Raw genomic sequence first — 24,227 nt, 5'->3', positions numbered from 1 at the left:
AAGCAAATGCGGGAAGATACAAAAATGGAGAAGGATTTACGTCACTGCTGCTATTGTCGTCGATGAAGACAGGAACTCGTATTTATGCCATAGTTTGGCATTCCCATCGTAAAAAATGTCCCAGATATGATACGCTAAAATTTTTTCGCATAGGAATTGTGAGGTCTAGGAACCGATATTCAATTTTTACATTGTTTTTATGGGATATTATGCTTCGATTAACATCATTTCGTTTATCGTCACATTTTTCAGGAACGGTGGGTGACGTTAAACAAGGACTCACTGTAATTGTTTGCTTATTGGGGAGACAATCTACAAACAGAGTCCCCTTCACATCCCAGAACACTGATGCCATGACCTTTCCAGTCGAAAGAATTGTCTTTGCTTTCTTTGGTGGTGGATAATCATAATGTTTCCACAGCTTTGGCTGTTTATTTGTTTCTAGGGAAGAGTAATGCACCAAAATTTCATCTTTGATCACAAACCGGTGCAAAAAGACTTGTTCGTTTTCCCTAAAACGGATAAAAAATTGTTCCTATATGTCCATTCTCATGTGCTTTTGATCCAGCATCAAGAATCGTGGCACTCATCTTGCAGATAATTTTTTCATTTCTAATTTTTCAATTAAAATATAATATACCCTTTTAGATGACATCAGGCAAGCAATAGCAATTTCACCCACTTTCAATCAGCGATCCTCGGTGACCATTTTGTGTTCTTTTGCAATGATTTCTGGAGTAGTGACACTTCTTGGCAGACTTTTGCACAGACCATCATTTAAGCTCTCCCGACCAAATTGAAATTCATTTTTCCTCTTGACAACAGTTTACTATGAAGGAGCAGAGTCCCTTAGTATCCCTTAGTCCCTTAGTAGTAGTTTCTGGAAATCGGCAAGAATGTCCTTTAATACCTATTTTTATGAAGTACTTAATCACTCCACCAATCTCGGTTTTTTCCATCTTCACAAATCACTATGCGGGAACAACAAAAAAGCCACGTCACCGCCACAGTTCTCTTCCATGAGAATTGACGTGGCATGTGTTTACAGCGAACAGTCCAATGGAAATCACGTAAAAAGCTCGTTGCACTAACAACTCTGTGGTGCTGACAACTCGTGGTGATTCCGAGAACTTTTCAAACTACCCTCGTAAATGCCGAAACTATAAAATGTGACCGACAACTGGGATCATTTGCGCTGACTTGATTCAACAGCCATTACTGGCCTATTTAAATTATGGTGTATTGTAGGAAAAGTGTAAACAAAGGGTTTTACTGTATTTCAGTACATACTGTGGATTCAATTCAATTGTAAAAACCAAACTCACAACTTGTTCCCTTATCACATCTTCCCTGAACCCATTCATTACCACACCATTAAAACTTCATGAACAACACCATTTACTGAAGTGCTCATAAGGGGTGAGCAGTAGATGAAGTCTAATTTCAATGGAGATTCAATTCTGTGAACTACTTTGAAGGCTCTCATTTTTTGTTTGCCCACAACCCCTAAGTTCTTCAGTAAGAAGCAATGAGTAATTATTAGCAGTTTCAATTATTTTTCCACAATTATCTGTAAATATCCTTTGATTACGATAAAAAGAGTTAGCATTAGAAACTCAAACAAATTATAACATTAAGAGTAAATTATATTTATGCACAGCTGGCAACCATGTACTTGTGGACTTCCCTACCCCAAAATGTATGCTCTAACTGCATGCTGATATTGAAATCTTGTTATTAACAATCAGGACCTAATTAGCAAAAGCAACACAAGATGGAAGTTTTATTTCATTAATCATTACAGAAAATGTGTTACATAAAGGTATTATAATTTTGGCTAAACAAAGAACTGCTCTTCCAGCCAAAACTAAAAAATAATTTCACTCACCTGTGCTATAATGAAGACAGTTTCAACATCTTGATTACACTCACTGGTCCAGCAAAAAGTTGAGATACCAAGGTTTGAAGTGCTGTCTCAGTAACCACCCAATCAATTGTAATGAAATAAACAGGAAATGAGAGGACATTTATTTCAAAATTTCCTCAATATCACCAGCATTTCATCATTGCATTAACAATTTTTTACCTGGCTTGAAGGAAAAAAAGTACAATTTTCCATGCTCTGAAAACAGTCTTTTTCACTTTGATCACAATTTTTTCAAACAATTTTCTTCATGGACATGAGTGTAGTGTACAGTTCTGACCCAAGCATAAACAAACATCAAAATAGAATTAAATAATGAATTTTATGATTTAAAGTATTATACTCCTCAAAAGGAAGCAAGTATGGCACCAACAGGACTTTTAAATTTCCTGTAGGTCTTTAAATAGCAAAAATAGCAGAGATGTCTTCAGCAAAACTTTTTGGCACTTATACAATTATTACAAAGTTATGCTCTGATATACAAATTTATACATGTCTGTTATTATGTTTCACACATTCTCGTATCTATGCATACAGAAGTTCTTGAAAAAATAGAATTCAAATGATGCCGCAAGTAAACTGTACCTTTTCCCATAGAACATCTGACAAAAAAAACTGTTAATGCTATGATGAACAGCTAATGATATTGAGGAAACATGGATATAAATTTCCTTTCATTTCCTGTTTATTTCATTACAACAATTTGAGTAATTACCAAGATCCAACACCTCACACTCGGGCATATCTACTTTTTGCAAGGACAGAGGTCATAGGGCATCAGACATTGCAGGTGCACCATCATTGCCCCAAACAATTGCTTGCTTGGCTCGATCAACACTAACCAGGGATGACCCGTGAGGATGCCAGGAAACAGCTGTAACTGCTGCAGATGTTGGTGTAGGTGATGGTCTGTTGAAATGAAAATGACAATATGACAAAATCTTAAAACCAACTGCAGTGATTAAACAAGTGAGTACCTTAACACAAGTTTATTTTACTATCAATAGCTCTTGGATAATGCCTCAGGCATCCTCTCTTCACAAACTTCACTTCATATAGAATGACTTTGCTTGATTATACCTCACACTTCATCAGTATATATAATACAGGATGTCTGGTTGTCTGTCCGCCATGCATTTCCATGTGACTGCACGGATTGCAACTTAACCCTTTTGCTGCTGTTCAATCTCCGGAAACCTTCTCCTCACATGCGGCGAAAAGGTTAAAATGCGTTTCCTGGGCCCATGGAGCAGGTACTTCCAGGATGGGTGTGGTACACCCTCCGAAGGGTCATTAATCCACGACCCTTTCCTCGACGAACTCACCCACGCAGGACCGTCTCATCTCACTGCGGTGGACGTACTTTTTCTTCCTCCCTGCCATGCGTTCAGCACTTTCACCGAAGCACTTCGAAGGGACCCACTAATCTAGGACCCTTTCCTCGACGAATTCACCCACGCAGGACCGTCTCATCGGCCCTACCTCCGGAAAAGTGATCGCTCTGACTGCATTTTGAAAATCAACCAATCAATCCTATCATCACAATATGATTGTTCTCATCGCTCTCCTGCCAATCAAGCAATCAAGTACGTCTTTGAAACGTGTCTCTGCGATAAAAAATAACGATTTCGTTAACTTTGCAACAAAACGTGGCTGCGGACCACCGGAAAACGGCCATTATATCAAAGTTAACAAAATCGTTATTTTTCATCGCAAAAAAACGGTTCAAAGACGTACTTGATTGCTTGATTGGCAGGAGTGCGATGAAAACAATCATTTTTTGATGATCGGATTGATTGATTGATATTCACATTTCAGTCAGAGCGATCACTTTTCCGGAGGTAGGGCCGATGAGACGGTCCTGCGTGGGTGAATTCGTCGAGGAAAGGGTCGCGGATTAGTGGGTCCCTTCGAAGGGCTTCGGTGAAAGTGCTGAACGCATGGCAGGGAGGAAGAAAAAGTACGTCCACCGCAGTCTGCTGTGCGGACGTACTAGGTACGTCCACAGCAGTGAAAGGGTTAAGCCTATAATCCTAAACCCCATAGTGCTATCTTTTGGTTGAGTCTGATGCGTCATTAGCAATGTTCTTCCATTACCGTTTGTTATGGCTAGTCATACAACTTCTGCCATTGTACAACCTGCTGGGTAGGCACACCTCTTACCATACTTAAAGAGACAACATAAAAATCCTATACGATGATTAAATCCAAGTTTCCCACTTTTCTGGATACTTTCCTTCCCCAGCGAAGCCGGATGGCCTGCTAGTTTAAAATTAAGAGTTAAGGTAGAGAAATTTATTTCTCCAGCACAGTCGACTTTTGATTCATGATAGAAGACTAATGTAAATGACCAATCATGCAGGTAATTCCATCACAAAGAAAAATAGCATTTAAATAGATGGGGTATCAGTCTTGTTACATCACCACAGCATGATGAGGAACACAATAGAGTATTTTCAACATTTAATCATGAATGAAATGATTTTGAAATTTTTTTTTATCAATATTACTTTAAATCCAATAAAACACGTTGCCACCATTTCTTTTTCCTAGAAACGCCCAAGTATGATGCACCATCTAGATATGATGCTTTGGGACCCAACATAAAGGACAATTTTACTAATTAGTCACCTCAATCCAAAATCTGCACCAATTTTTTTAAAGAATATCTCTTAATTTTACCCAGTCCAGTCTATCAAATGCTTCTTCAAAATCCACGAAACGTGCTTATATCTAGGTTCCCCTTCTCTAGGGAACTCATTACCACTTATGATCAGGGGTTGACTTTCCTCTCCCAAAACTAAACTGATCCTTGGCAAAATTATGCATTGACCTTGCCTTCATCCTTCCATTTAAAATCCTCAGAATCACTTTTGCTGCATGCGACACAAGACTTATACTATGGTTTCCACATTCTACAGCTTTCTTCTTTTCTGGTAGTGGAAGTAGAACTCTTTACACAAAATCCTCTTTCCAAGACTTCATCGTAGATCCTATGGACTAGTTCGAAAAAAAACTTCTCTAAGCATTCTTCCCTAGAGTTTTCAGAAGCTCATACAGGATATTATCAACTCTCACTGCTTTCCTTGCCTTCAGATCCTGAAGGGCTCTCTCACTGTACTCTTCTAAAATCCCTGGTCCAAGATCACCCCCTTCCATCACTTTCCTCACCTAAATTCAATCTTCCCACTGAAGTCTCTTGGGTCAACTCCCGCTTTTACACAGATCCTACAAATATTATTGACATCTACTTTGAAACTCATCTTGATCAGTAAGCATCCTGCCATTCTTAGCTTTAATATTTGGCTAGGGTTGCCATCTTTTGCTATCTGATAACAACTCTTAGCGTACAACCGGCATCTCTCTCTTAAGGAATCAGTAATCATATACATTACAATTACAGTGAATGAGTAGATAAGGAGTGTTACAAGCTTATTTATGTTACATATACTCACATAACTAGGCAATGCCTCATGAAACAGGCTACCAATTTTATAAACCAGGAAATGGCAACCTGCATTCCATCAACATCAGATGCAGGAATAGGCTAAAACCACAATCGATAATCTTTCAACAAAAAGTGATTCATGTACACACTGCAATCATCACTGCTTCTTGAGTCTCCTAATTTTTTATTGCGCCAAGCCATGAGCAGGGGGCTTTCCTGAAAAAGGTACTATGTTGGCGATTGCACTGGCCACCCAGGCAGAATAGGCAATATGCAAAGTATAATGGAATGTACCTGCTAAGTGCACCTTTCTTCTTTGTATACATCCTTGCAGCAATTAAATTGACTTTTAATTATCATAATCATTCAAAAATTTTAAGACTGGTTAGAAGTAACTCTCAATTCCACTCTCTATTTTGCTAACCTTTTCATAGTGTTGAATTTTCCCTTTTACGTCCTCCATAACCTGTCCTATGCAACTCGTTCGGGGCCAACCCTTTCTCTTCTCCTCGTCCAAATGTCCTTCAATGATTATCTTCAGCAGGCCATCATGTCTCATGATGTGGGTGAGTTGTCTTCTTCTCACGGTTTTTAGAAGACTCTCTCTTTTTGAGAAGGCTTGTCTCCTACTCTTCTTACCACTTACTCATTACTTACCATGTCAATCCATTTACATATCTTCATCAATTCTAATGCTTCCACTCTCAACTTCTCTGCTGCTCTCAATGCCCAACCCTTCCTCTGATACAAAAACACGATCCACATGTAGCATATGATGATTGTTTCCTTACGTCTAAGCTTTTATTCTTAGCTGTAAGTAGATACGTACTTCTTTCTGTAAAATGCCATTTGAACTTGGGCCATTCCGCTGACTATTTTTTCTTGCTAGTAAATCAAGTTCCGAGGCAGCAAAATTCATTGACTTCATCAAGCTTTTGTTTTACTAGCTTAATGCTAGTCCCAGTCTCCTCTTTTTTCTGCATACCATAATTTTAGTTTTCTTTTTCTGATTTTCAGCCAATTTATTGATTTTCATGCCAGCATAATCCTTGGAAATCTAATCACAGACATTATAATCTGAGGAGATAACTTATACTTGATCCCTTCCCTTCTCAAAACTGCTGACTTTTCTTGCAAAATCATCAACAAACTTGTGAATGCAAACAACAGCATAATTTGGAATGCAGGAACAGTTCTTGAAAAATCAGCACAAATCATTAAATGAATCCATTGTAAATCAAACCAATCATAAAGAAAAGTCATCATAGAGGACGGATGTACTGCATTTTGAACTTAAAAAAAAAACTTTGAAGACGATTTAACATCGACAAATGGGAAGTCACTACGGTGACTCTTTAAAATACACCTCTGATATACTGGCTACACATTAATTGTCAATTGACATCAAAAATACTCCTCCTGCAAAGTTTCTGTCTTTTGAATCAACCTTTAATTAAATTCACACATCACTAAATGCAATTGTGACACTGAAAAGTTCTCTCAACACAGCATTCATGCTTGTTCATGCATCAAATAACCTATTTGACTATTCATCATATCTTGACTACATGCATAAATTTCTGCGAGTAAAGCCATAATCAAGAGAGGAGCTTTCAGAGTAGAAAAAGTAACATTATTGGTACTGAGGGCAAAAAAAGCAAAAAAATTAAATCATACACACATTTATAATCATTTTAATTCCTTTAACATGATTCCTGAAGTTTACCAGCCTCAAAACAATCAAGGGAATTTTATACATGGAATAATCAAACAGTAAAACACCAGAAACTATGAAATACACGGACTTTGGAAATAAAATGACAAGAGTACATATACTCTTGTTGAGGCATCAAGGGTTAAAGCTGTATTTTTAAGAAAAGAAAAGAAAAGAAAATCACACAAAGGCTTGGTAAAAAAAATTGAATGCACTTGAATAATTATTTCTTCTCATTGAATGGTTACGCTTACCAAAATATTTTAAACACTAAATTTTGGAATAAAATTTACAGAATCAGAAATAAGTTAAAGTTCCCTGTATTTTCATAACTGTAATAGATGAAGCTCATTAAAGATAATTTCCTTCTTAGAAGTTACTTACACCTAATTATCATAATCAGTTCCTTACAATACTATAAGCTGGTAAAACCCATCATACAATTATAAAATTTATTGTGCAAAAGTACTAGACCTACCACCAAATACTTTACAATGCAGCAAACGTTTACAGCGACTAAACTCACATCATGCAAAAGTGTATCAGTATCATAAATTTAGCGATGAATAAATTCATAAAGGTATAAACTAACACCATTACATGGATTACTAATGATAAGGGATTCAGGTGCACAACTTAAAACTTATCAACTCACTCAGTGCTTTGGCCAAAGGTTGGCTTTATCAGGTGAGGGTGGTGATAACCACAGACTAAAAATAGGCCAAAGTTGACATAATTTCACTCATTAAGGCTTAGGAAGATGATTCAAGAAGTTTCTAGTAAATGTGGAATGAAAAATGGAAGGATATCAGCTGAAAATAAAAATTTATGAAGAAAAATAACACACAGCATGAAGAAGAAGAGAAGAGGTCTTGATTAACATTTATCAATGAAACAAAAACTTGAAAGAGTAAGAATTCTGCTATTTGGGAAGCTGAATGACCAGATGGAAGTAAAAAGATACAAATCATCAGTAGATTAGCCCATGTGAAGAGAGTATTCTATAAAGAAGGATTGCTGCAGGAAATAAAACAAAGAAGTGAAGAAACTTCACTAGAACTTATATATATCTGGAGCATGCTTCTCTTTGGTAGTGAGGGAAAGATGATGATAGCAGCAGAAAAATCATGGGTGGAAGCATTGTAAGCATAGTGCAATAGAGTAATGAAAACCATATGGATCAAAAAAAAAGTATGAGGAAGTGCTTAGGAGAGTGGGAGAAAAGAAGCCTGCAGAAATCCTCCAGAAGATGAGGGAAAAATTTAATCAGCCCCATTTGTCCCATGTTGTATTGTTGAGGGGTAAGTCCATGGTACGAATGTTGAAGCAAGGCCTCAGATAAAATATTGAACTCAAGAACGCCAAGACTTTTGACATTGATTTTCAATAGCAGCATTTACAAAGTATGCTTAAGTAAATTTAGAAAAAGTAAGGATAGTAATTTACAGAGTTAAAAAAAATAAAAATTGATGGGAACAGTGAGAAAAATGAAACTTAAGATAACTATGAAAACAACTCCTAAGCACACTGACTTAGTTTGGACTTTGTCCCATCATGGTGATAAAAGCCACAACTTAGATTACAGAGCTGGGTCCCTACAGACCCTTTACACTATTCTCTAAGGTCATTCATATCATTTTCATAAAGTACTCATTCTGATGTAGGGTTTTACCTCCAAATACAACCCTAGAGGAATAAGCAGAATCACACAAGGAAAAAATTTACACACTATTTTCAAAAATTTCTTTCTCGGGTCTTGGGATACCCAAGGTCTGTACTCTTGAGTGCATAATTTTTCAGGTCTAACCTGGAGATATCCAGATATTTTTCAAATTCACTGACCTTTCTCCAGCTCTATCAATTTTACACCACAGGAAAAACCATGCCGGAAAACAGCATCTGATGCGAATGAAAAGCCCGAGTACAGTTGGGATGCATAGTGATCAGAGCATTAAAATAAATAGAGACCTCTTAATAATTTCCTCATCATGCCTGAAGTAACTCAAAAAAATCATTAAAATAAAAATTCAATACAAAATGGCATGCGAGAATAAAAGTAGTAAGCAAAACAAATACCAAGGCACAACAGCAAAACCAAATCTTTCTAACTACTCATTAAATGAATACTTGCATGCTTACCAATTGAAAACAGAATGAATAAAAATGAATGCTTGTAGAACCCACAGATCTAGAAGCCAATGAAAAAGGTACCATACCTCCACATTGTATCATCAATCAAAGGATAATATTAAAAAATTAAGAGCTATGGGCATTATTTTAAATCCTTATAAACTTGAAGGTGGTCTAATAAGTCTCCATGAAGTACTCACCCATAACTTGATGTCCTGGACTGGACGACATCTTTTAAAGTGGCCACTAATCTACCAGTAGAAACACACCAGATGAAAACAGAGCCATCAGCACCACCCACAGAGATGAAGTTACCATCAGGACTGAATGTGGCCCGGGCCCAATCACAGCCAACTTTGAAGCCATCAGCACTGAAAAGAAAAATTCCATTCATAGCATCTTACGTGCTCCACTCTCTCAATATGAAGCTCATTATAATGATGGATTTTATCCCTTACATTAGATGGCTATGACTGATCAATTAATGATGATTGCTCTTCGTAGCTTTTCTTGGACAGTGGTCATTGTCTTTAACCCAATAATATTTAATTATTATAATTATCAATAATGAAAGAGGAGACAGGCTATTTGAATTTTGTAATGGACACAGCCTAAAGGTTATCAACACATTTCCCAAAAATATTTTAAGAAGAAGAAACAAGTGGAAAATGCCAGGAGTGCTTGAAAGATCAATCATATACAGTAGAACCTGTTTAGTTCATTTCTGAAAGGACCACAAAAAATGAATGCGCTATCCAGGAAAACGTGCTAACCAGGCAAGTAGATAATAGCAATTGGGGTGATTGCACTCGGTGGAAAAGTCATCATTATTACAATTACTTTCGTAAGTTCTCGTAGAATAGCCTTCCTAAACTCTTTCCGCATTGAAAATCAAGAAAATAAGCACTGCATTGCAAAAACAGTACCATGTGAATGAAAATCAAAATGTTTCATAGATTTCCCTGAGATAATTACATAAAAACGGCATCATTCTTCCGTGATTTGTCATGTACATGTTTTAAGAGGACAAGTAAAGCTAAATATGTACCTAATTTTTTCTTTCCCACATCTTACTCAGAGAATATGAAGACAGCTCTGAATGTATCATTTGGTTATTTTGAAAACAACATAAAAGTGGGCAAAACTTTATTTACCATAAATCATGGCAATCGTCTTACGCATTCGTTTTATAATGAAACCATATCAATTGATATATTAACATTGATGTGACGATTAATATGGCACTTGAAGATTATTAAAAGCACATTTTTATTCTTTACAGTTTAAAGTCACTTAAAAAATTTCTCCAATGTGGTCTACTTTCCATTTCTTGTGCTAAGATCTAGTATGTTTGCGTAAAGCTTCGTGTGGAGATCCAAAGCATCGTCTCCTCCCGTAACACTTAACAAGTAATGACGCACGTACTCTTCACATTGAAAATGCATTTGGATGCATCACGGTCATAGATAGAGAGGTGTGGGATGAAAGTAAGAAGGTCAATGGCTGATAGTAATAAAATAACTTATGAATTAGAAGGTTTACACACCTTCAGAAGATATTAGGAAACTACTTGCGGGTTGCATCATGGCAAGTACTTGAGTGTATACCCAGGAAAGTGCCACTATTAAAAACGTACTAACTAAGTAGTTTTACCTGCATTTTGTTCGGATGGTACCAGGACCGAGAGAAGTCGCTGTGTTAAAAAGGAAAATGTGCTAAAGAGGAACGTACTATCCAAGTTCCACTGTGTACATTCTAGAGAAACAAAGATTCAGGAACCCAGTCAGGAATGCGTAAGTCACCTTGGGGCAGATATCAACAGTAACCATAGCTAATTTACGATAAAATTTCCCCTAAAATTTCCAAAATTGAAGAAAACAGACAAAAACATTCAGCAGGAAGAAAAATTAAAATAGGAGAGAAGAATGGAGAGCTGTATCAAACCAATCTTAGGATTGTTGACTAATGATGATGATGAGCCAAATGTTTTATTCATAAGTCATACTCTACGTATTAGAAGAAAATGGACAAAGCAGTAAGAACATCAATAAATGAATTGAATTATGAAAGAAGGAGTTCATGAATAGCTGTTACTATGCAGGGGCGCAGCTAGAAATTAAGGCTAGGGGGGTTTTAGGCACAACTAAAACTGGGGTGTCTGGGGTTGTGGAATACCCACCAGGGTAAGGGGGAGGTGCAGGGGCACTCCTTCAGAAAATTTTCAAGCTAAATGGTGAGTTTTAAGGCTTTAGGAGGGATATTTTATTAATATTTACACTATTCTGTAAGTAGCATTAATCAAATTAAGTAAAATGAATTAAACATAAAAAAATATCTGAGCTCTGGGGGAGTGGGGGGGGGGGGGAGGGGCAGAGCCACCCCTCGCTGCACCACTGTTACTATGCAAGAGTTAAAAGAAAAGGTTTGCAAAGATTCAGATATGGCATGAATTGCATTACTACATTGAAATGGAAGAAATGGCTGAGGAAGGAAGCTAAGAAAAGACTGGAGGTATATGAGATGAGGGGACCAAAGAGAATGGAGAAGGCAGCCATGGTGGTCGAGGAGAGGGAGCTTTTAGATGAGATAAGGAGGAGACAGAAGGTTTGGATAGAGCGAGTACTACAAGAGGAGGGGAAGCTGATAACTATGTTTGAGAGAAGAATAATAGTGAAGCGGGGAATGGGGAGGAAGAATATAACATAAAAAGATGAAATGAAAGGCAGTAGGGATCAACCCTTCCGTAACTGTGCAGGGTAAATCAGTTACCCCAAATTATGTTAAAGTTGTATAATTTTTTTATTTTGTCCCTTTGATATTTTTTATGTATTTGAGCTCAACCACTTTGTCATCACTTAGGCGACAAATGATTTTTTTCCATTAAAATTGTTTTTGAAAACTTCAATTTTTATTGGTGGTGTACCTGAGTTACTCCGCACAGCTGTTGGCGGGAAGAGAAAAAAAACTCTTTGTTACATGAACGAAGGGATAAAAATTCAGGAGCTAATTAACTAATAATTAATTAATAATAATTAATTAGCACCTGAAGATGATGATAATTCATTGAAACCCGGGTCGCGCTCTGATAAAAAAATAAGTGGTATAAGTAATTGTATATATCCAGGAATACTTATAATGGAATACCACAAAGTAAAGCAAGGGTTAGTGAATTTTGCAGGGATAAAAGTTGAATGCAATAAATTTTATCATAAAATAACTTCAATAGAGCCAATATTCCTGCCATTTCGCACAAAATCAAAGTAAAAACCTAAATGTAGCCTACAATGTATTTAAAAATTACACATAACATGATATTATATCATCAAAAAAAGAGCCATGATGTTGAATAACACGAAAGGCTAAAATAAAACACATAATTTATGTTGGAAGTAAGGAAATAAAACTTTGTAAGGTTCACTGTTATTTAATTATGGGCACGACCCGGGTTTCGTAACTTGGTTACATCGTCAGGTGACTGATCTTGCATGCATCATATTCATTTATACACAAAGTACACAAGTGACTGTGAGGACATCTATCGGAAAGGAAAAGGACTGGTTGAAAGAGCGGGGGTGAGGGTTAAACACGGACTGAAATGGGGAGAGGGGGTGGGGGTAAGGGGCAGCCTTGATTCGGGACGAGGGTTTTTTCTGTGAGGATCGGACCAGCCAGTGGAGGGCGATGAATTACAAATGGGGTACCTGAGATACCCCACGCAGTTGTTCGAGTAAGTTTTCTAGGCACACTCACGGAAGGGTTAATGTGAATTTAAAAGGGAAGTCCAAACTGTAAGGGAGTTCTGAGTAAGGAAAATATAGAAAATGCTTCGTGTAAACCTTCCTTAACAAGAAGAATATTTTTTGAAAAAAAGTGCTATACTCATGAATGGAGCCATCACAACAGTTAATATCACATTGAACTAAAATCCACACACAAATCACTTTTTAGTCACATCATAATTTTATTCCTTTGTAAACTTGATTGATTAGCAGAAAATAAAAAAGAACTTAAGCATAACCCTCTAATTTAGCTTGATATAAAACTAGGAAACTCTCACAAACCAACTAGAGAGATGATCCACTGTAATAGAACCATATGATGGACATGAGTTAATGTATAGTTAGACTTTAAAAATTTACATGCAATATTTCATAGACGTGACTATAATTTGTGGAATAATCAAATATATGAGGTAAATTCACATGTGAGGCCAATGAATAAAATCAATTCCACTATTTTTTAACCCTTTTACTACCACTGGGCCGATATATCAGCCCTCGCTGGTTGAACAAAAACTGCCAGGGGCCGATTTATCAGCCCGAATTATTTGACTTTTTTTTTCGTGATTGTGGCCTTTTCAACAGCTGTAATTTAGGTATGTAAGCCCCATAATATATCTATGGTTATAAGATATAAATATATCTTAAGACCTGGGAAAAAAATGTAGACGTATTAAATAAAATTAAGTAGCTGAAAAATGTTTAAATCTGAAATGTAGCAAATTCCGGTAAATAGCCTTGGCAGTCTTCGTACATCCCACCCGAAATGGGCTGGCAGTAAAAGGGTTAAGGTACAGTACTCAGAAAAGAACCCTGGTTTCATAGGATCTTCCAAAAAAAATTTTAAGACTCACCTATATGATCCGATGATTTGATTCATCCTCAGGTCTAACCGTTTTAAACTATCATCTCTCACACAACATAGCAAGTAATTACCATCTGAAACAAAAAGACATAAATAATATCATAAACCTAATATAAAGCCCAGTAATAAACAGTCAAACTTTTGATTTTACACAGTTATACCTTAGTCCAGCCCCAATACATTGCATATGATTACTTTTTCACTTGATTACATGCATATACTTCTCCTGTACATGGTGCCCATATTTTAGTTGGAAAATAATTTTTACCAAATAATGTTGGAAATAATTATGCTAGAACAGAACAATAATATATCGAATGGCACTAAATATTGACAGGAAAAATGATACATTCCTTGACAAGTCATTTGCATGAAAATATGTTAGTAAACAATGTGCCAAATAAGCAATCACACCTAATCCAAATTCCTGTCTGCTATGTATAGTGAGCCCTTGTTTTTACATTGCCCAGTTCAAAGTCATTTATGACATCATAATCCAACTACGGCAGCCAGCAAGAATCAGAGAGAGAGGAGATAACATAAAATGGCCCTCCAATTTATAGTAGTGTTTCCTGTTGAAAAACTGTCTCCCAAACTTGGTTCCACTCATAATTTCAGTAACAAACACAATTCACTTATAACTGGGGCTGGTCCTCCAGCTTCCACAATGTTTATCTCCGATAAGGCCAGAGCTTCTGTTCTCAGAACACTGGAGAATAGTTCCTTCACGCCGAAAGAACGTATTAGACACCTAGAAGGGAGCACGTTGTAAGATAGTGTCTTTGCAACATTGTGAGAATCTTTTATACCATATTTTGGAGTGACTTGGAGTAATGTCTCGAGAGTTTAATGAATTTATGAGAGATGAGATGGTTGGGAACAGAAACACACAAAACCAAAAGCAATGGTATTTTTATGGATACATATTCATAAGTTTGAAAAACCTGGGGCACTCCACGTTCATTCCACCAAATTATGTAAATCATAGGACTTTAATATCACTTCACAGTCGAATATCAGGTATTTGAAATGCTTTTGATAAATAGTCATCGGTGATAAAAAATATTATTTTCGGTAACCAGTGGACGAAATCTTCGTGCCACTATGAAAGCTTCGACAGTTAGTCCGGAGAAAAAACAGGATCAACTATCTACTTCAAGTTTTATTCTTCAACCATTTTTAAAGAGTCCCAACAAAGTAAAAAAACAAACCCTTGACTACAAAAAAGTACATAGATACTTTTTTCTGTTGATAAAAAATGGCATTGTCCGCGAATATACGAAATATACATTTCATGGAAATCTTAACACTCCCCCTCGGACAATACCTGTTTTGAAAATGCAATAATCATTTCACCTTCAATCTCTGAATGAGTACCAAACAACACAAGACATTATAATTATAAAATATTCAAACATCTTAAATTCTATTGTACAGATCCTTAAGTCCTATCATCTTTGATAGCACTTTGATTCTTGTCCCTGGCAGTCTTTTAGTAAATATATCCGCAGTATTCTTGTCTGATGGTACATATATAAAATACACCATTTTTTCTTTGACTTGTTCCATGATGAAATGGTATTTAACAAAGAAATGTTTGTTTCCTTCAGTTATAACATCATTTTTGGCAATGGCAATGGAACTCTCATTATCACAATAAATAACACAAGGTTTAGGCATTAAACATCCTTGATTAATTTCTATTAACAACTCTGATAACCATACTATTTCAGTTACACACTCATACAATGCAATAAACTCTGCATGAGTTGATGAGGTTGCCATGCATTTTTGCTTCCTTGCTCGCCAGATAAATGGAGCCCCTGCTAAAGAAATATGATATCCTGTAATGGACTTACAATAACCTTTACTGCCTGTCCAGTCTGCATCAGAGTATGCATTAATTTTACTTTGACATTTTTGATAACATAAAGCATAACCTCTAGTCTTAGATAAAAATCTAAACATATGCTTGACATTTTTCCAATCAGTTTGACATGGCTCCTCCATATACTGACTTAAAATACACACAGCATAGGAAATGTCTGGTCTTGTATTTCCAGACAAATGCAACAAACAGCCTATTGCTTTTCGATACAAATAATTGCTTATTTGGTTTTCGACATCTCTCTCTTGAAAATCTACTGGTAAAGGAGTATTCACCCCATGACAATCTTGCATCTCGAATTCTTCCAACATATATTTTATATAATTCTCCTGATCAATATATACCACACTTCTTTCAGGTCTCTGTATTCTTATGGACAAAATATTATGGGCTGAACCAAGATCCTTGACTCCTACATGCTTACCTAGATAACTCTTAAACTGTGATATCTTGTTCTTCGTTCCGACAAGCAACATATCATCAACATAAACCCCTACTTTAAGGTCAGACATGCTAAAAATACATGGATCACTTAAACACTGTTTTAATCCATACACAGACAAAATTGAGCTTAGATGCAAATACCAATTTCTACCTGATTGCTTTAAACCGTATATACTCTTGTTTAACTTACATACATAAAACTTTCTATCAACCGTTATATTCTCTCCGAGATATTTTGGTATCTCCATGTACACATCCTCTTCTAATTTACTGTTTAAATATGCCCCTACAATATCCAACTGATCCATTTCTAAATCTGTCTCAACAGCAATAGCTATAAGAAGCCTCAGACTTTTCTTTTGAATAACAGGACTAAATGTGTCATGGTAATCAACTCCATGAATTTGACCATATCCCTGAGCAACTAACCTTGCCTTGAACTTTATAATTTCCCCTTTATCATTACGTTTCAAAGCAAACACCCATTTTGAACCTACAATATTTAATCCCTCTGGTCTTGGCACTATTTCCCATGTCCTTTGGTCTGACAAAACTTTTACTTCTTCTTGCATTGCCTGTTTCCAAAAATCAGAATCTTTACTATTTAAAGCCTCTGTTACTGTCCCTGGAATGGAAGTACACTCAATACTTGCATGAGCGTAGTTGCAGCTTTGACAAGATGTTGGCTTCCTAACACGCTTTGACCTCCTTGGAATGGACTGGCTTGGTACCTCACCTGAGACCTCACCAGGGTCAAGGTTTGTCACTGGTACCTCTAAATTAGTAACTGTGGGGTAGACCACCAAGACAGGCTGTTCAACGTCATCCTCCAAAACTGCAACACGAGGCGCTGCCTCCTCTGGTATCTCAGGCACTGCTCCCCCTGAAACTGAATCTGGGACCACTGGAGTCAGACCTGGGATCACCACCGGGTGTGATGAAATTTGGTTTGATTTAGTCTCCTCAGCTTTTCCATCGCCTGTGAAAACATAGCCTTGTTCCACAATGTCTTCTCCTGGATCAGGTTCGCCATCGCTGTCTAGATCGGGAATCTTGATATCATCTAGGCTCATCTTGAAAGGAAATTTTGATTCGTTGAACCTGACATCTCTGCTGATTATTACTTTCTTCTTTTTCATACTCCAAAGTCGATATCCTTTGATGCCCTCTTCATATCCTAACATGATGCTTTCTTCTCCTCTGGGACTCAATTTTCCATCTCTTGTCTCTCTTGGCTGCCATGCCCATGCCTGGCATCCAAATACTCTTAGATAGTTATAATCTATCTCTTTTAGTTCCCGTCCTTTCCACAAACTCATTGGAATATTGCTATTTCGTGCAGAAGTAGGAGACAAATTTCTGAGATGTACAGCAGTCATGAGAGCTTCTCCCCAAAATCTTTTATGAAGACCAGATTTTATCAGTAAACATCTCGTTGTATTCAGAATAGTTTCGTTGTACCTCTCAGATAGCCCATTTTGCTGTGGAGTATATGCCACTGAGAAACGATGTAAGATTCCACATTCTTCCAGGTGTACTGAGAATTTTTTATCTGTGTATTCTCCACCATTGTCACTCTGGAATTCCTTAATTTTCCTATCGTGCAGGCACTCCACTCTGCGTTGAAATTTCTTGAAATTTTCAAATACTTCTGACTTCTTTTTCAATAAGTAGACCATAGAATACCTTGTAAAATCATCAATTAATGTGACAAAGTACTTAGCTCCATTTAAAGTCTTGGGTGTAAATGGACCTGCCACATCAGAATGGATTCTATCCAAGACCTTGCATGTATCTTCTCCACCTATGTTAGGAAATTTTAACCTTTTCATTTTCCCAGCATTACAAGTGTCACAATCAAAATGGTTAATTCCACATTTTTTATCCAAAGGAATTCTCTTCATATCGTCTTCATTTAGATGCCCCAGTCTATCATGCCATATTATGGTAGATACTATGGATGCTTTCTTTGTCTCAGAAATAATCTTGACATCTTCAATGCTGACTCCTCCTACTGTAGTGATGTAATATAAATTATTTACGAGAAATGCCTTTAAGAAAACTTCTCCTTCATCTGATATCTCGTTCACCCCTTGATAACATGAGAACTTCTTCCCCTTCTTGTCCAATACTCCTTGTGAAAGCAAATTATCTTTCAAATCAGGGATGTACAGTACATCTGAGAAGTCTATAGTAAAGCCACCACATTCAGTGGAGATCTCCAATTTTATGGTGCCAATTCCTTTGACTTCCAAAGCATATCCATCACCCACAACAACTTGACCAGTTATGGGACAAAGATTTATGAATAAATCTTTTCTATTGGTCATGTGGTCTGATGCTCCACCGTCCAGTATCCATAATCCCCCACCTCTTATACTTTTCTCTTGGTGAGTACACAATGCTTTATATCCTCTTGTGATGACAGAAGCTCGCCCCTTCTTCACAGATTCAAAATTCTGATTCTTCTCAATAGAATTTTGTTTCTTATCAGGGCACTGGAAAGATAGATGTCCCTCTGTTCCACATACATAACAGATGGGAGGATGGCTTTTTCTTCCACCTTTACCTTTGTTCTTTCCTTTCCCTTTAAATCTATTCACTCCATGCTCAGAAAACTCTGATTCCTTTGTGACCTTGTAAACTTGATGTGCATCGCTATTATCTTCAGATTTGAGCTCTTTCTTTTCTCTTGACATGCATAGCATCTTCTGCTCTTCCACAAGCATGTCACCCAATACTTCTCTTGAGACTAATTTCCCTTTCCGATAACTCTGGACAAAAAACTTCCAGTCAGATGGAAGGCCGTTTAGATATACATTAGCTAGCATATCATCATCAATTTCCATACCACATTTCTTGATTTTCCTGCGATAATCGTTTATTATGGCAACATATTGATGAATACTCATCTCCTTAGTCTTTTGTGTGTTCCACATAGCTCGATTGAAGCTGCATAGCTCAGAGCGGCCGTAACTCGTGCACATGGTCTCCAACGCTTCCCACGCTGCCTTAGCATTATCGCAGGCGTCCACATGCTCCAGAAAAGTCTTCTGAACGTTACAATAGATGAGTCCCAGACATGTGTTGTCCAGCCTTTTCCTCCGTTTCACCTCATAATCCGGCGGATCTGCCGCGACTAACACACCGTTCTCTTCTATCGTCCACTCTTCAAAACCTTTGATAGCTTCAATACATTGAGCTTTTAAGAATGACCCCTTCATTCCTAGTGTCCACTCGTAATAGTTCGGCCCTTCAAGTTTATCAGCCACAGGTAACTGCCCCTGGGCTGACTCGCTATCCATCATTTGATTTTGCCGCCGTCCGGACATCGTTCCTCTCTTTTTCTTTTTACGAGTTCGACGAGTTATTCCAAGCCAGACTCTGGTTGATTTGTACTCGAAGTTTATCACCGTTTGCTCAAACGATAGTCTTCTTCACCAACACGTTTAATTCTCCGCACTTATGCCTGCTGGGCCCATAACCTGATAAAAAATATTATTTTCGGTAACCAGTGGACGAAATCTTCGTGCCACTATGAATGCTTCGACAGTTAGTCCGGAGAAAAAACAGGATCAACTATCTACTTCAAGTTTTATTCTTCAACCATTTTTAAAGAGTCCCAACAAAGTAAAAAAACAAACCCTTGACTACAAAAAAGTACATAGATACTTTTTTCTGTTGATAAAAAATGGCATTGTCCGCGAATATACGAAATATACATTTCATGGAAATCTTAACAATCGGATCATTGTTAATTTTTATAATATTGTTATTGTTAATGACATCCTCACACTCCTTTCAAATTATTTAGAGAAACAGGTAGGTGAGGAGCATATTTAGGGCCCCCTTCCAGCAATCTCTTCTGATTTGAATTGACGTTGAAGGACCTTGAAGTAAATTATGCCTTGGCTCTTGGAAGGGACAACTCAGGAACCAAAGACGGCATTGCCATTAAAATAAAGAAATATATGGAGGAAATCCATCCTATATGGAGCCTGATGAAATTTGGAAAATAGAAATCTAAGTACCCATGGAAATGTGCCTCAAGTGAACAAGATTTAGTAATTTCCAAAGATGTCAAGGAAAATTTGGTTGTGGTTTTAGAAAAAGAAGCCAAGAGAAGCAAATTTTCCATAAGTTTAATGAAAAGTTACAGTAACGGTACTTGTAAATGCAATAGAAGCGAAACCTAGTAAATCATTCTTGATACTTAACCATCTCTGATAATTAAATACACTAGGCAGCAGGTTACTATGATTTTCAACTATGAATGAAAAATTTCAAAATTAATCCCATTCACACAAAGTTCTGGGGAATATGTATTGGTCGAATGTATGACTTACCTCGTGACAGATCAAGGGAGGTGACCTTGCCCTGCAGCACAATGTCGTTAGCGGCTGTCGAGGAGCCATCTCCCCCCATTCTAGCATCCCAAAAACGTATCCGCTTGTCAAAGTGACCGCTGATGATGGCTGACCCTGAGCTGTCGCACGTGACCAGGTCGTTGCAACTGGAGCCAGCAAATTTTGTTTCAATACCTATGAGGACCACAGAAATAATGCAAAATTAGGATATATAGTTCAAATGGTTAAAGCAGCCATGAAGGCAAGAAACATCAAATACAGAGGGAAAAGGATGAATACAAATAAAAGAAATTCATTCGTTAATTTCAGAGCCTGTGACAGAATTTTTTTCAGGGTGAGCTGCAGCAGAAATTCCTTTTGCAATTTGCTATGAAGATGGGTCTTTCATTGGCAAAAACATTAGGGAAAACAATTAGTATATATTAGTGCAAAATTTTACCTACGAAAGCAACAGTATTAAGTTCAAAATCTGCAAGTGCATAAACAGTGAAGCTTCCTTGAGGAACAAATTCTTGGTTTAAGCATAGAGTAAGTATATATACTTACTCTATGGTTTAAGGTAACAATTTAATAAACATCTTTTGGGCTATTTTCTATGAATAATAGATTAGATTAAAAAATATGGAGGAAAATATGCACTAACGTTTGCAATGATGTGAGGACTCAGTAAAGGCTGTTTTGCACATGCAGGGCATGTAATTACGCAGGATAGAACAGCATTAATTTCTATTTATGGCATGCAATGAGGAACTTGCATGGGTCGTAGATTGCTCTAAAAACTATGTTCATATTTTGAATAAGTCAAATGGATACATTAGCTCACAAAAATACCTTCAAATTCTCCATTCAACATCAAAAGAAATAAAAAAATTGCATTTAAAATCGAGAAAAATTTCTCTGAGCCGACCACTGCGCGAAGACACCCGAGCGTTGCAGAGGCCAGGCGTGACATCATAGGTGCCTAAACAACCGTAGGGAGTTGGGAAATATGCTGAGCGTATGGTGTAAAATTTGTTTTGAGGGAGTATTTAGCCGCTCATCGTCACTTTATTTTGTTCTGTTATTCTTGGGCAAGTTTTCCTATTGCTATTGTGCCTAGATTATTACTTGGGATATTAATAATGCGGCATCGGGATGATGAAGTACAAGCGTTTCACTTCGTATGTTTTCGTTATCAGAAAAATGGATGATAACGTTGCCACTTGTTCTAATAGTACACCTGAAATTCATCTACATCAACATAATACCCCGCAAGCCGCCTAAAAGGCGTGTGGCATGGGGTGTTAGGACACCAGCCTTTTTTTAGGACACCAAAAATTGATGCCACGACCCTCATGGAATTTGTTAAGACAAATTATTGCTATACGTCGGCGGCAAATCGAGATGCAAAAGAAACTTGTAATACTGGAGGATAACGATCGTAAGCTGTGCTGTTGACATTAGACTAAGCTGTGCTGTTGAATTTGGCATTCTAACGATTTGATCGTTGGATTATTCTTCCTCATAGAATAATCATCCAAGGTCGTTAGAACATTATTTGCGTATGCGTGGTTTCGCTAATGGTAGGACCTGCCCGCCTTGTGACAGTGCAGGATTCCTCGTCCTCTCCCTTCCTTCCCCGTCCTTCCCCTGGAGGCGTCGTCGGGCTCTCATCGCGGCGATGCCTCCAATCCTTTATTCCTGTCTGTCCTCCCCCTCTCGAGAGGCACGGGCGTATAAGTCTCAGACTTGGTTCCCGGTCCTCGAGTTGTATCCTCGCGGGGCCCGCCCTGGGACCCCCGAACCCACTGTTGAATATGGCAACGCCGAATTAGCGGAGAAGGTAGTCCTATCCGTCCTACGGTACAAATTCACAGCAAAACAGTCTGCACACAATCCACATGTGAGATCGCGAATCGGTTCCGCTGCCAACACACACACAAGCTACAACCCTTTTCAATAATATAGGTAAATCCATAAACAATATACTAGCATATACCATAAAAATATAGTGGGAAATAGGCAAATACTCATATAAAAAACTGGAAGTCACTGTCACATTCTTACATTCATCACGTACAACTTACAATAACAGAACTCGTTATGATGAAAACAACTATTTATTCACTGATTTAAACCCTTAAATTAGCCCACACAAGTGACTGTGACTTTTCTCACTACTATTCGTTGAAATAATGGAATAACAAACTTCACACACAGTTTTTATTTCAATAGCGTGATCGTGAAATGTCATATCTACGGTGAACAACGGAGATTAGCACGCCACTGACAATTTTTACACTACTGTTAGACATTTATCGATAGCATAATAGCACTTTTTACAATTCAATCACGATGGAACACTGATAACTCTTGGCCGATATTTTTCAACCTTGTCAAACTTTGTGCATTACAACCACTGGCACTGTGATTATTAGCAGTAGCTTAACGGGAGATGTCAAGTTGAAAATAACACTATTTTGGCACAAAAATGTTCCTAGATGTCTCCAATCAGCGAGCAAAAGTTGCATTGACTGGAATTCACCCCATAATACAAGCACAGACAGTCCTAAACGACGAATTCTCCGGTACCTACAAATAAACGAATGAAGTTATTGTATATAAAAGGTAAGCGGACATTAGTAAACATCAAAATCGTTCTAATTACATACTTAAATGAATGATATGCCGTCGATAACATCAAATTACAATTAACGTATCCCTCTTCCAATGGCCGTGGCTCAGACTCCTACAACGATGTTATTTAGGTATTATCAAATTTTTGGTTTAACTGCTCCAGTTTTATATTTTATGCCCTTACTCAGATATTAATATTATAAATAATGCAAAATGAGGGCTTCCAAGCCTCTATCGTCGGACATTTATCTTTAAATATAAAATAATCAACACGTCTAACAAACGAAGCTCTCACAACTGCTGGCAACTATTACAAACAATCACAACAATAGCTTCGCGTGATGTTTAGGCACCTTTGACGTCATCGAGGCTTCGTCGGCAGTGGCTTGGGGGGTGAGGGAGTTTTTCCTGCGCTTTAAAATTCGTCATATCTATCATTGAATATCTCGCGAAGGAAAACTCAGATATACATGCGGTTTTCTTTGTTGTATTCAGAAAATAATTTTCTGTCCGCCTGTGAAATAAAAAAATTTCATGCAAGTTCCCCATTATGCACGAACAAAATTAGAGCAGGGACTATTTTGATATCTCACGTTCATTCATTCTCACATGCATTCTAGCAATTCTCTGCTTTAAACAACACAATTTTGACTGCGCCATCATACACACGTCAGATTGTTCAGTTATGTGCCCCATGTAAAACGGCCTTAACAGCCAGGGAAGGCCATAGGTATCACTGAGGGAAGATAAGGAAGGATGGATAGAAACTAGAAGTCTGAGTTAACCACCTAAAAAGGATAAGTGTCAAGAGCAGTGGTGGATCCAGGATAGGGACAATGGCGGTGAGGGGGGTAGGAGGGAGGGGGTTACCTCCCAGCAGTAGTGGGGGTTCGAACAAAATAATTACCATTTTTATCTAGTGTAAATTGGTTATCCAAGGGGCTATAGCACCTTTAGCCCCCCCATTAGATCTGCCACTGGTCAAGAGGCACTAGTTCACTGTCCAAACGACAGGATTTTAACTGTATTATCGTTCCATTGTTAATTAATGT

At 37.5% G+C, this 24,227-nt stretch overlaps 1 protein-coding gene across 2 annotated transcripts in view; it reads right to left on the bottom strand.

Moving 5' to 3' along the window:
• The window catches only part of LOC124164363 (autophagy-related protein 16-1), a 427,221-nt gene that overhangs the window by 7,479 nt on the left and 395,515 nt on the right, over nt 1-24,227 (bottom strand). Inside the window, exons 9-13 of one of the 2 annotated variants that reach the window (XM_046541655.1) lie at nt 20,539-20,733; nt 13,850-13,934; nt 9,417-9,587; nt 8,929-8,985; nt 1,889-2,833 (exon numbers count right to left, since the gene is read on the bottom strand). In XM_046541655.1, coding sequence (XP_046397611.1) covers nt 2,692-2,833; nt 8,929-8,985; nt 9,417-9,587; nt 13,850-13,934; nt 20,539-20,733 — 650 coding nt within the window. In that variant the 3' untranslated portion in view covers nt 1,889-2,691. The remainder of the gene's footprint in view (nt 1-1,888; nt 2,834-8,928; nt 8,986-9,416; nt 9,588-13,849; nt 13,935-20,538; nt 20,734-24,227) is intronic. The other variant, XM_046541656.1, reaches the window with a different exon arrangement.

This window comes from Ischnura elegans, chromosome 8, assembly GCF_921293095.1.
Source record: "Ischnura elegans chromosome 8, ioIscEleg1.1, whole genome shotgun sequence".
NCBI lineage: Eukaryota > Metazoa > Arthropoda > Insecta > Odonata > Coenagrionidae > Ischnura > Ischnura elegans.
This window is presented reverse-complemented; position numbering and strand designations above follow the sequence as displayed.